The sequence below is a fragment of the Larus michahellis genome, chromosome 4 (assembly GCF_964199755.1).
Source record: "Larus michahellis chromosome 4, bLarMic1.1, whole genome shotgun sequence".
NCBI classification, from domain to species: domain Eukaryota; kingdom Metazoa; phylum Chordata; class Aves; order Charadriiformes; family Laridae; genus Larus; species Larus michahellis.
In genome coordinates this window covers 22,025,347-22,039,559 of record NC_133899.1, presented here as the reverse complement: position 1 = coordinate 22,039,559, position 14,213 = coordinate 22,025,347, and the positions used below count along the sequence as shown (strand labels likewise).

The 14,213-nt window shown below is 47.7% G+C and overlaps 1 protein-coding gene across 6 annotated transcripts in view; it reads right to left on the bottom strand.

Moving 5' to 3' along the window:
* PLEKHG4 (pleckstrin homology and RhoGEF domain containing G4) overlaps window positions 1–14,213 on the bottom strand; it is a 92,191-nt gene that overhangs the window by 62,084 nt on the left and 15,894 nt on the right. For all 6 annotated transcript variants that reach the window (XM_074583348.1, XM_074583350.1, XM_074583349.1 and 3 more), the window contains exons 2-3: window positions 13,251–13,448; window positions 4,058–6,224 (exon numbers count right to left, since the gene is read on the bottom strand). In XM_074583348.1, the coding sequence (XP_074439449.1) occupies window positions 4,058–6,224; window positions 13,251–13,448 (2,365 nt within the window). The remainder of the gene's footprint in view (window positions 1–4,057; window positions 6,225–13,250; window positions 13,449–14,213) is intronic.

Genomic DNA, 14,213 nt, shown 5'->3' with positions numbered 1-14,213 from the left:
CAGGACCAGGAACAAAGCAGTCCTTGAAGTGGCTTTCAATACAAGTTTTAGCAGCGAGGGTGATTTACAGGTTGAGGCTCAGCCCAAACTGCTTTCAAAATTGCTAAAGTGGGCGAGAGAAGCGCCCTGAGCAGCATGGCTCACTGCGCAAAATTATCTGACGGTGGGGGGGAAACTAGGAGGGGCTCCAGGGCTCTGCACCATCGAGGCCATGATGGAATAGCTGCTCTTTACTCTTTGGTAACACCCCACTTGAGGGAGCATCCCTGCAACCCAGCTTGGCATCTGCTGCATTTGACCACGTAAGCTGCTGCCATGGCTTCAGGGCTCTGCATGGCTCTGGGACACATCGGAGCTCAGTTCTGTGCCTAGTGCTACCTCAGCTCCTGCTTTCCAGCGATGCAAGAGCTCATTCGCTTTGGACAACGCTGGTAGATCTTCCTGAAGCGGCTTGTTAGAGGGGCATGGATCTCCCATCGATGGGCTACCTTGCCTTAAGTCACCCCCCAAGCGTCTCACATTAAAGGGGGGCAGACTTTCCAGGAGAACATCTTCTCAAGGAGCTGTAAGGCCTGGCAATAAGCAGAACCACACAGTTCATAGTAAAGGAATCTGCATTAAATGAAGAAAGCCTGCAAAGAGGACCAAAAGGTAGTTTTTAAAGACAACTAGAAAGGGAACATAGCTACATTGAAGGTACCACACCAAGGCAAGAGAAAAACATAAGTGTACGTGGCAGCCCTGCCTTGGATCTCTTAGGAATGAGGCAGCAGATCCCAAAATCTAGAAGAGAGAAACAATTTTGCTCAGCCCACCAGACACAGTCCTGGTACTGGGGCTTTTCAGGCCCAAAGAAGCCTCACTGGAGTTGCGCAGCCTCCAGACTATGTACAGCTTGCCCAAACAAACCTCTTCCCTAGGCTTTTAAGGCTCAGTTCAGATCTGCAGACCCCACCTCTCTCTGAACAGGCCCAAGCACACTGTTTGTTATTTGCAATCTGGGGTGGAGGCACTTACTGAAGCGGAAATTGTAGAATGCGGAGGATTACATCAAAAAGCAAATTGAGAACTGGGACATCTGAATTTGCCGTGTTTGCAGGTTCCACCTTTCCCTGAGGTTAAGGAAGTGGTAGAGGAGGATTTGCTTGTGTGCATTTCAAAGAGACATTAGCATTTTTCCTGCAAACTGCCCCGGCACCAGTATCATCTACGCTAACATCACGTAGTAACAGGGAACGGGAACGCAATGCCCTAACAGGTGCTGCTGAATATGCCCAGTGTGGCTTTTCAGCCAATATCTTGAATATCAAGATATTTCCGCCCTCAAAAAAATAGAAGAATTCTTTCCAGAGCTTCAAAGTTTCAAAATTCACTTTCACTTGAAGTTAGTCATTAGGGAAAAAGAGCAGTCAGATTTTCTGTGAATGGAACCAGCGTAAATTTTAAGCCACCAACTCAAAACAGCTCACGTTTGACTCAAAATCTTTCCAAGTTAGATCATATTTATGCAGAAAATAAGGTCAGTTTGTGACTGGGAGCGGGAGGAAGGGGATTTAAGGGACCAGGAAAAATCTACAGATGCAGCAAACTCAGATGCCCCAGATCTGAACGTGCATTTTGACATTAGAATCTACACTGTCTGCTGTAACAAGCAAGCTCCTCCACCTCACAGAGAGGAAATCGTGTGCCTGCCTGCTACTACTGAGGTGTGAATTGCAGATCCGAATTGGCCCAGTAAAGCTTAAGCTTTGTTGTTATTTATAGTTTAGGCAAGATACCCACAGTTTCCAATCATAGCAGCAAAATGACCTTAACAAGAGACAGTGACAGAGAATTTAGCTTCCCTACAGACTGACCAGCTGGAAAAGTCCATTTGTAGGACAGAGAGTAGGACATTCGCTTCACTTTGTAATTTTATCTCCGAATTATCTTATTATTGTATCTCTGAGGGTTTAATGGGGCTAGATAAAGGGATGGCTTGTTTGGATCTCAAAGCAATCAAATGTAATTGAGTGGATTTATCTTATTACAGTTCCAGCTATAGTGTTTAAGAAATGCTCCCAGCATTAACAGATATTTGAGATGCCTTATGCCTTAAAGAGTTTAGCTCATTGGTTTGGGGGGGGGGGTGGAGGTGGGAGTGTTCTGATGATATTTAGGTTGTTTCTTTTGCATTACAAGCTCTGACATAACACATTGGTGGGATTTTTTTTAACTGCAATTACAAAGTTTAGCATCATCAGAATTGGGCCATAAATATGTCACTTATTTCAGACAAATCCACAGAAACAGTTAAATTGTCTTTGATTAAAACCAAACTCCACACATACCCCAGAGGGGTCTGTCATTGCCGAAATCCACATCAGCGGCCAAGACTCATCCTGTAGAGCAGCAAAAATATCACACTTATTATCTCATAGACGAGCTGGACCTGGCTAATTTTAGACAGAAGAGATGGGAACACGGAACAAGCAGCCACTAGAGTCATGAGGAAAGCGTGCACCCAGCACTCAACCAGTTTTCTGAGGCCTGGTCCTGCGCAAACATGAAGTCACGCCAGGTTCAGCTTGGTCAGGGGAATGGATACCCACTGGCGTACATCCCCCAAGAGCTACAGACAGGCAGAAGGTGACCTCTTTTTTTCTGTGCATGGTGGTAGATGCTGAGACACACACACTTCAGAGATACGAACTTTTGAGCTGACCCCTCCATTTCACAGAAGAGAAATGCTTGTCACTCCCAAAGTATCAGAAATGCCTGGCAACCACAGGCCTGCTTAATTACGGAATTAAAATATCCTGGTGTGGGTGTTAATGAAATTTCATTTTAATCAATGGACACGTTAGCTCCACTAGGAGGTCACGTTAAGGCATCAAGTAAAATGTGACTTTTGGACACTTGAGAAAGTAGCTGTGTTTGCAGCTAAATGTAGTAGTGCTGCAGTGGTGACGTAGACTCTTATCCAACAATTCAGGCCCAGTGCAAGCGTTACACTATCAGCCCATCCCAGTACAGACCAGCTCTCAGTTTGTTCCTCCACAGGGTCAGACATGCTCTAGCAGTGTGGGTCTGTAGCTCTGACCCTTTCAAGAGTCCTCACTCTAATATTCCAAGCCGGGTAATTTTCCTAGCCAGGGGTCTCAGGGAACATGAGCTGTTGAACTGGAATGGCATGTTTCACCCGCCCCCGCCACACACGCGTCTCGATGTGATCTGCATATCTAGCTAGAGCTTTCCAGACTCAGCAGAGCTAGGCAAAGCCAACATCGTGTCTGTGCGGTTACACACCGCCTGCCTACAGTCTGGTGCAAAAGGCAGAGAGACCTGGATTGCCTCTTCAATTCCTTCTGAAGGAGACTAGCTCCAGCACAGGACGCCAGGCAGCAAGAAGTCTGGGCACTAACCTGCTTGAACATATCGTCTGAGTTGAAGTTAGATGCTTATTTTCTCTGTGCTGTCCCACTCAAGTTAAACAGCTCCTACCTGAAACATAACTATGCTGAATAAAGCATGCTGGAGGGGAAAGGAGGAATCCCTCAACACTGCAGTTTGCTTCTTAAATCAGTTACCAGCACACATATTGTTCATCTTCAGGTCATGTTACACAGATAGTATTTTACTGTGGCATCCATTGATGCTTCCTCTTGCCACAACTATATTCCTAAAGCCAATTTTCAACTATGAAAGAATTGTACAGTTACACATTCTCTTCTCACGCATTCCTATTGCATGCATCCATAATGTGCACAAGACGCATATAATGGGTGGAGGTCTGCAGCAATCAGATTAACTGAAATTAAAAGTTTCTTACACCAGAACTTTGTTCTGTAGTGATGTAAATTTGCAAAGAACTGTTAAACAAAATACCTACAATGAACTCACGTGTGAAGAGAAAGCTAATTTCAACCCACAAACATGACAACCTACTCACTTTCCTGTAGTTTGTGCTATTATCCCAAAGCCTCCCAGCAGATGTACTTGGTGGCGGTACCTCTCGAGGATTTTGCTTTCTATCCATGTTATCGAACAGACAAACACAAACACCCAATTGCTGTACCTTTAGGAGATGATGCCCCAGAAGCTGCCTCTTGGTGCGAGTGCAGAGCGGTGGGCTCTGCACGCCCTTCAGCGGGTCCTGAGGACAGTGGTCCAACTTCCAGTTCCTCTTCAATGGATTCCAGTGTTTTTAAGGCTATAGTCTTTGACTTTTCCCCGTAAGGAAAACTTCCCCGGTTCTCCTCCCCTCCCTTCACGTCCTGTACCACAAAACACTCTGGGTTCAGCACAGAGTTCTCTTCACTTTTATGGCCCTGGTTTTCTGCCTGTCTTTGTGGTTCCTCACACATTTCCCCAGACCTCTGGGTTCCGAATTGACTTGAGCCTTCTGTTTGTGTATCAAGGCCCAAAGAGTCACTGTTATTTAATTGTTCTGCCATCTGATCACCCTCTGCTGACAGAGCACTCTGGAGTAGTATGGCTTCTTCAGCTTTATTATGCTGACATGCAGAGATCTCTTGCTCTTCACCATCTAACAAGAGTCCATCTGTAGGAGCTTTGACAGAACAGTGACCATGACTAGTCCGATTCTCATTTACAGGCAATATTTGTTCAGTCTCTTTGACTTCCTCAGGGCCGTCCCTTCTTCCCGGCTCAAATTCATCTACTTCTCCTTGGTTCTGTTCTGAAGGATTTAACGGAGAACTAAGGTTTGCTTCCTGATCACTGCAGCAAGCACCGACTGCTCCTACATCTGCTGTGTTCCCTGAAGGAGAGCCTCCCTCCACACCTACATCTGAACTCTCAGGCATGACAAGCAATGTAGGGGCCTGGCCTGGCGCAATACTTTCACTGACAGTCTGGCAAGAAGCATCAGAACTTTCCTGCAGTGTGCAGTGTGGTCCCAAAGATCCCAGGACAGACACAGGAGAGGAATCCACCTGTGTCACCTCATTTTGATCTTCAGTCAGTGGTTCTCCATGTTCTCTCAGTATCACCTCCTCTTTAGCTGGAGCAACAGCAGCATCTAGAATTGTTTCTGAGCTCCGCTCCAATGTTTGAACACCAGGATTTCCTCTAGGACCATCACTTGCTCCTTCCACATTTCCAAGAGCACCAGGCATTTGTGCTTTGCAGTTGACACCATCACTAGCACACACATCACTGTAGCTGCACAGTGCATATCGCCAATCGATTGAGTGTTCGCTGCGGGTCTCCTGCTCTGCAGATGAATCTTCTGCACTGCAGGCAGGAGACTCAGCTACAGGAAAGCTATTCCCCATGTTTCCAGGACGCCCTGACATCAGCTGACCTTCTGGAGACAGTTCTTCATGTGCTATCATTTTGTTGCTTTCCAACGGAATTACATTTTTGAGAACTTCCGTAGAAGAAGTCCTCAGAGTGTCCATTTGACAGTGCTCCTTCTGCATAAGTGCTGACTGAATTAAGTTCTTGGAGTAGGTACTGTCTTGAATGACAATAAACCTGTGCTTGCCTTTAGATGCATTCACTCGTGTTCTGGGCTGAGTTAGATAATTTAAAGCTAGCGACTGGGTTAAAGAGCCTGTTTGTGGCCCAAACCTGGGCAGTGAAACTTCTGTCAGCTCAACGTACTCCCCTTCAAGGTCACTTTTCAAGTTCTCTTGAGGCACAGGACTTGCACACCCACCGTTGACAAGAGCTTCACTCAGCTGCGGAGCTCTGCTGTTAATGACCAGGTTGTCTCGATTTGGACTTTTTTCCTGTAGATACTGAGATCCTAGGTCTGGTGAACTGCTCTCAGCATGGTCCATGGGGAGGTACAAAATTGAAGGTTCCTCTGTTATTTCTGGAGAGATGATACTGTTTTCAATTATTTTTGGTTTATTTATAAATTCAGGCTTAACCACTTTATCCCAGGGGACACGAAATATTTTATCATCAGTGGTTAGTAAACAATTTTCCAGTGCTATACCCATCCGCTCTCCATTGATAGTACTCAACCATTCCAGAGTGAAAATAGAGGTATAGGAAACTTCTGGAATTACGACTTCCTCTACATTATGCTTGTCTTTTGCCAAACATTTCAATACAATTCGTGGAGACTTCTTCAGATAGGGGACCACCTGCAGGTAGAAGTCACCAGGCTTCAAGATTCGCCAGTCAATGGAAGCCAGCTGGACTACAATCTTCTCATGAATACACAGGGGCCAGCCCTCATGGCGAAACAGCAAGCCACAGTACTGAACCTGCAGAGAAAAGAGAAAGTGTTTTCAGCATCAGGAATGGAACTCAGCTCAAGCTTTTGGACAAGAGGGATCAATGCTTCTCTTTCACAACTGTAGTGATACAACAGATGGATTTAGGGTCTTTGGTTATTAGTGTAGGGAAGTTTCCCATACTGAGGTCTTCTCTTTAAAAAGCAGAACCAAGAAAAGCTACCAACGCAAATCACCAGCATCTCAGGACCTGAATATGAACCAACCGGCTGCCAGAAGTCTCAGTCATGTTTTAAAGCTGGGTCAGCTCAGACAGAGGTCTAAGCCTCAGAATCCCAGCACAGGGAAATCAGGTGGTCTCACCTCCCAGCACTCAAACTGGGAGACCCTGTCTCTACTTCATTTCTGACTCAGTAGGACAACTGGACTAAGAAAGTGAAAATTCAGACCATACAGCATCCCTAACCAAGCGCCATTAGAGAAACGCAGACAGACAGCAGCCTGCTTATAATGCACTGACAAAACTCACTGTCCTCAACTAAAGACCATCCACAGCCTTAACAGAGAAGGTGGCAAATATTACACATCATTTCCAGAGCGCACACAGTGAGCTCTAGTTTGTACCAGGTACACTCAATACCAATCTGCCAGAAAGGGGTTGTAGATGCAGAAACCTCATTGCACAGGATGTCACTAGTCATCCTGGCACCACAAAATGTCTTTTGTCTGATGAAGTGGTGTTGGGTCTGCTGGAAGGGAGGTAATGACCTTTGCTGATGAGGAAAGGCAGAATGAAAATGCCAAGGTCCGTCTGAGTACTTGTTTTTATTCCCTAATCTGCTCTACTGGAGTATGCAGCACGTTCCACCTAATTTTGGTTAAGCCAAATTGAAGAGCATGGAAGCAGGTAAAAAGCATCACTCATCTGGTACTATCAGGAGCCTATGCAAGACAGGTAAAGTAAGATTCAAACTGAGCCACAACATACGCCATCAATTTCATGATTAATTTCATCTTTCTCTGTCTTAAGAGATGTTTAGATAGGATTCACCTGTATCAGATGCAATACTTAAATTAGAAAGCTGCCCTCTGGAAGCCCAAAGACTTTAGCAGTGGCAGCATTAAGCTCCAAACATTTTATCTTCCTTCTCTTACATGGTCACATGGAAAGTCTTGACAGAGAAAGCAATTTATAAGAATTGTGTATTCTGCAGGCCAGACAGATGAAAAAAAAACTTTAATTCAAATATTTTGCCACATAGCAGACAAACCACAGAACTGGAAGGAACCTCTTGGATCCTCATACGGTTTGAAACAACAGGTAATGGCATTAAGTAATTTCTTTCCTATGTTCACCAAGCTTTACCTTCAGCCCAGCCATGTTTCTTATCCTCACTGCACCTGATGCAAAGTTGCTCAGAGGCTTGAAAGCCCAAATCATCTTCAGATTCAACAATTCCTCCTCCTCAACCCTGGAGCTTATTCTCTGGATGTGCTCCCATTGCTTAAAATTATTAAGCCACATCACATCATCTTAACACGTCTCCCTTGATCACTTCTTAGGCCTGCCTGAAATGCCTCCTTAGTGAAGCCTTTCTTTTTTTTTTAAATACATTTCTTTGTTACACTTTTTCACTGTGTAAAGCACTGCAAAACACTGTGTATAAAGGCACCAACACTTCCCAACTGTGCTAGAAGCATCTCAAAGCTAAGATCACACTTGTTTTCCAGTCATGTCCCTAAGGTAACCCAGTCATCTGCTAGTTTTTCTTTCCAAACTGATGAACCCCAGTCCACAACACAAATTCTGCCTATTACTTTTATAGAGGCACACGCTTGCCCTCTGAGTCTACCATTATGAAAACATAAGTACAAAGTTTTAGAGTTCATTTTGTGTAATACATTTATCCTCCTCCTTTAGGTTATTGCCATCTCCCAGACTGGTTTCATCGTAAGTATCTGTCATCTGCATACTCTTTATGTCAAGGTCATGGATGAGAAGTAATGTGCATCTCATGACTCCTGTCTCCAACTCAGTTTTCACTGCAGTACAATCACCCTCCCTTTCACCAGTTTGTTACCCATCTTGCAATACTTGCATAAACCTCCATCCCTTTGACACAGTAATTAATTTTCCATATGACTCCATAATAATCCTTTATGGAAGAGATTACACAACAAAACTTTTCTCTCTAGAGAAAGCTGGTTTATGAAAAAGGCTAGTCTTACGCTACCTGCCATGGAACAGACCCCATGAAAAAACATTATCCAGTTTTTAATGGGTCAGTTAATTCAGTCCTTGCTCAGTGCCTGCTGTTGTACACTCAGCTTGTTCTCTGTATTTTGTTACTGGGTCTGACTTAACAGATTCAATAAAAATCCTTGTTATCAGACATTGAGCATTACATGGTAACTTCTTCCGTATTCCAGGATTGATGCCAGACAGTCCCTCTTTCCTTCAACGCAGTCAATTCCATATCCATTTCAGTCACAGCAATTTTATTTCTGTTCACTTAGTGCAACTGCCTTCCTGTTGTATCTACATGCTGTATCACTCCTAAACTGAATCTTACTTGTCATTTGTATGAAGGATCATATTAAGATTACCTTTATATTCTAACCTTGAATGCAGAACAACTGCCCCCTCCCTTTGTTTCTTTAATAATTTAGAATTAAAAAGGCCTAAAATCTAACGCAGTTTCCTGTACTTCCCTCAAAGGCACAGGGAGCTAAGTTTTGCAGTCGTATGTTCTCATGCTTTCTAATCTCCAAGACACAGATGCTTCTACACCAACTATTCCCTTTCTCGCATAGCACGGCTGAGTTCAGTTCTTGCAAACCAAGACCTCCTCTTATAGCACACAGTTTGCAGAAGTTGCTACTGGCTTCAGCAAGTCTCAGGCCATACATACTTCACTGACTTTTCCGTCAAGCTCAAGACCCACAGAGCACCTTGGTCAATACAGATTACACCTCTTACAGAAGTGCTCGATCCAAATATTTTGTAAACAAGGTTTTAAACAAAAAATAATGTGCTATTTTCCAGAAAAGACTATACAATTGCACCCTACACCAGGCCATATCAACACTTCTGCCATTAGAGTACTTCCTAGTAGATACATTAAGGCCATCTGGACCGAGGGCCTCTGAGGGGAAGAACAGGCAGACAAAAAAAAAAATAATCAGTTCTCAAACTACCACAAATAGTTTATATGACTGAAAAGTGAGAGACACCATCAGCAGTAGCATAAACATAAAACTGATTTCCATCTGCACCTACCTGACATGGAGTTTCTGTTAAAACCTGGATGCAGAGTAACCATTACATTAAGAAATCCAAAACTCAACTTCACTGCTTAGATGACCTGTCTAAATCACCACCACCAAAATCCAGAACGCACTGAAGTTCCTGAAAAACCCTACAAAGCCCCAGTCTGAATTGCAGCAAGAGCTAGAGTAATGTCCAAGCAGGAATGTAAATCCTTCAATAGCCTAAACATTTCAGAGTTTTAGAACTTTAGAAGTGGAGCATCCTCATGCTGCTCCTACTCCAAAAAGCACCTTCAAAGGGAAGATTACATGAAGAGGCTTATTTCAGGTTTTTTTAACATTTCATTTTGAGGCTCAAGTCTTTGCTCCTCTCATGTCCAATCACTACCGAGCCAAACCAGACTCATAAGAGGAGTGCCAGGAGCAGACCCTATGCCCAGCCTGGCTGCAGCCAGGAATAAAGCTGCCTCTCAGGAAACAGCTGGGCTCCAACAACAAAGACGGCAGCTCCTAAAGCTACAGCGATGGCTGAGGATGTCATCTGAAGGCCAGGGACAAAATCTGGCTTCTTACTCTGTGCTGAGCAGAGACAGATCCCTTGGCACAGCCCCCTCCAGCCCCTGTGGGTCACACACAGGCTATTGATTTTAATATGCCAAGCTGAAGCCTATGACTTTGTCTAATACTTCATGAAGCCACTTACACTTTTGTCACTGCAGCGGCTGAGAAGAAGGTTTAGCACTCTCAAGATTTCCTACAGTAGCCATTCAGACAGGAGCTACTTTTTTTTTCTCTCCCTTAGTAAAAGCTCACACACACCAGCTGAACTACAAACTAGGGAGGATATATTGCTTTTGCTTAGACTCTCTAAAAAGCAGACAAAACTTTTAAAGAACAAGTAGCAAGAAATAGGTCCTGTGATTTCAGATAGCGAACACAGAAAGAAGGGGCACACAGTGGAAGTTTGGGGTAAAGGAGTCCACAAAAAATGAAAGAAATAACTTTCAGCAATAAAGATTCAAACAGGCAGACTTCTAAATGAAATATAGAATAGCCTGAGCCCACCTCTAAAGATAGTACAAGGTACCTAGAGCTTTCCTTGATCTCCCTATATGAGCCACTCTGAAAGTACAAAATCATGAAGGGATCACAAGCAAAGAGGAACGGCTCAAGGCACCCAGCTATGCTCTTTGAGAGGCCTGTACTTGCACTCTGCCTCTTACTTCCCACTCTCGCAGACGTGTCACACCTCAGCAAAAGCACCCCCCCATTGCCAACGCTGAGACCTGGGCAGCCCTCACTGCAGGTAGCTGCCCCCACCAGACCTGCACCTTGTGGCTCCTGGGCAGGCCAGGGAGCACCAAGCAGGCCCAGAGCTCCCCGCCATTCCTGGGCCTGTGACAGGAGGGTGGCTCCAAGCACAGCTCCTGCCCCTCTACCACGTCCCCCAACAGTGCTAGTGCTGCATGTGTAGGACAGCCTCACCATACTGGCTTCCCCTGCCAACAGGACACCTCAGCCACCACCAGCCCCCTTGCCTCCATGTCCCTTAGCCCCACGCTCCAGGCCAGCCTGGGGGTCTGCTAGCACTCTGAGCCCCTCCAGGGCCTACTGTCCTCACCTCTGCCACCTCAGAGACCCCCAGGGCCTACTGTCCTCACCTCTGCCACCTCAGAGACCCTCAGGGCCCACCACTCTCACACCTCTCCCACTCCTCAGCGACGCCCACCCTCACCTGTCCTGCCTCAAGGACCCTCAGGGCCCTGCACTCTCACACCTCTCCTGCCACAAGGTCCTCCATGGTCCCCCACCTTCACACCTCTCCCGCCTCAACGACCGTTGGGGCCCGCCGCCCTCACCTCTCCCGCCTCAACGACCGTTGGGGCCCGCCGCCCTCACCTCTCCCGCCTCAACGACCGTTGGGGCCTGCCGCCCTCACCTCTCCCGCCTCAACGACCGTTGGGGCCCGCCGCCCTCACCTCTCCCGCCTCAACGACCGTTGGGGCCCGCCGCCCTCACCTCTCCCGCCTCAGGGCCCCACGGGGCCCAGCGCCCTCACACCTTTGCTGCCACAGCACTCCCCATGGTCCACCACCCTCACACCTCTCCCGCCTCAGGGACCCTTGGGGCCCCCCCGCCCTCACCTCTCCCGCCTCAAGGCCCACCGCCTCAGCACCTCCTGCTCCAATAGCCCCTGGCTCAGCCAAGCCCCGCCATGCCCATCAAGGCATCCCCACGCTCCTATTGGCTGCTGCAGCCTCAGCTGTCCTCCCATTGGCTGCTGGGCAGCACAAGGCCCTCCCTGCCACCCCATCCCGGTCCCCCAGGGCCCTCACCCCGAGGGCAGCCATGGCCCGCGGTGGCTGCGTGGTCTCACCAGCCCCGGGGACAGTCCCTTCACCGCCCAGCAGAACCCCTTGCTGGCACCTCCTGCAGGCTGCCCCAAACACCTCCCCTTTGGGAGAGCAGCCCTGTGGGCCTAGCTGCCCGCCAGCCATGGCGGGCAGAGGGCCCTGCTCCGCTGGCAAGGCAGGCTGCTCTCCTTCCCTGCCCTCCGCCGCCTCACCTGCCCAGGCCACCACCGGGAAACTGCCGAGATCACGGGGAGCGCGAAATTGTTCCCTCGTCTCCTTCAGTGAGAGAGGCGGATTGGGGAAAGCCGTGAAATGTCTTGCAGTAATTACCTTTTGTTTCTTTAAAGGGGAAAACCACACTATGCACCATTGCATTAGAAACTGCAGCTGGATAAACCAATGGAATAACTCCTATTCAAGCGTTCAGGGTGAGAGGGAGCAGCTCCCCAAAATCCGCACGCACAACCCTCGGATGTTCCTGTTACATGCTCACAAAGAGAGGGCTGGCACCACGGTGGAGGCTGGTGACAGCACGGCGTGACAAACATGGCACCAAAACACTTGGAAGGTGACCAGCTCCCAGGGGTTGTTACGTGGATCCATCATATGTGATGAGTGTTTCCCGCCTGCTTTTCACCTCCTCGAGACAAACAAGTAACTGACTATTTCAGCTTCTATTTCATATTTTTCCTTGTCCCAGACATCCCTTGCCCTCCACCATGAGTAGTTCTATGGAAAGCCTGGCTGCACACACCCTCTAGGTTTAGAAACAAAAAGGCTAGAACAAACCCTAAGTTTAGGTTGTTGGTTTTGGTTGGGGTTGGTTTTTTTCCCCCCCCATCTTGCAAACTTTGAGCCAAGTTTGTGATGGAGGCATTTGACTCATCGTTTCTAACATTTTAGACTCCCAACAGTAAAGCACGTTAATCTTGGACTCGTTCTGGCAGTAAATGTAACGTGACTCCTCGGGGCTACTGAGCCTTGCGACCGTTCCAGCAACCATCAAAGGGGAGCCAGAGTTCTGGGAAAAACACCGACTGGCAGCATTTCGCCCCGCACGTCCTCCTGCCAGTGGCAGGAACCCGACAGCTTCATCCACTGGGCCAAGAAACAGCTGGGGTTAGAAGCCACCCGAGTCAGCCATATCCAGCAAACAGGTTGCAAAGGCTTGGCTAAACCTTCCCCTCTGAACCCCTTAAACCTTCTGTTTGGTGTTCCTGGTTATAGAAAGAGAGGGTACCGCTCCACATCTGATCTCTGCACAGTTTAGCTTCAATACCAATTTCTCAACTGTTTCCTAACTGTCTGCCTGCCCTCCCACCTAGGCAGCTGTACACATGCAAGGACTTTTTGGCAGCCGTTTTACAGACGAAAGAAAGCAAGCTCTCCAAGAAAGCCTTTACAGGCTTTAGAGAGAGCATGATGTACTCACACAGGCATCCTGCTGAATGCACTGCAGGATGTGCTTGGCTGGAATCAGGAAGTCTATGAGGTAGCGCAGTCCATCCCCACGGTACGTCTTCTCCACCACATCAAAAACTTGGCACAGAACAGTGGCTGCAGTAGCCTCAAACGGAGGGTAGAGTGCTGATAACGTACTCTGAATGCAACCGTCCAGCGACTCCGAGTCCTGCCAAAAGAGAAAGCGTTAGCGGTACCACGGCACAATACGCCCCGGTGCCCTGATGAGTCCTACACCCAGGAGCACAGCCATCTCTGTCCGAAAGCAGGAGGAGAGAGGATCAAAGTGCCGTCCTTCCTAGTTTCTTTTGGCACCGGTGATTCCAGGTAAACAAAAAAAAAAAAAAAAAAAAAAAAAAGCTCTCTCCCAAAATGTGAGCGGAGCGCACACCGAGTGCTGTGCACAGCGGCGAGATTTCCCAGCTTTTGCTTACGCAGCAAGTCCTTCTCCTGACTGCGCTGGGTGGGGCTGCTATTAAACCATTACCGCAGCACGTGAGTGCGTGCAGGCGAGCGAAAGAGACTATCATGGGGTGGACGGATTGGCAGGCCCCGTGTTTCGGGCACCCGGGGCTGGAGATGCCAGCCAGCACTTGGGTACATTAAAGCCTGGTGTTAGGCTCCTCAGCGGGCCGAGGGGAGTTGCAGGGGCAGCAGTCGTGCTGAAGCTCCTCAGGCTGCTGTGCTCTGAAGTCCCCACGCAGGACAAACTGCCGGAGCCGTTTGGTACTGGGGAAAGCCGCTCACCAGTGCGATTCCTCATTATTCAAAGTTGTTTGCCTCTCATGAAAGGCTCACTCTGGGAGCCAGGAATTTTCTGGACTGAGAGATGGCTCATAACAGGATCCACGTGTGAACAGGGTTGCCTTTGGTGCCTGAGCACATTCATCAATACGTAGGATGCCCGTTTCCTGCCCAGGCATCAGAGGCGATG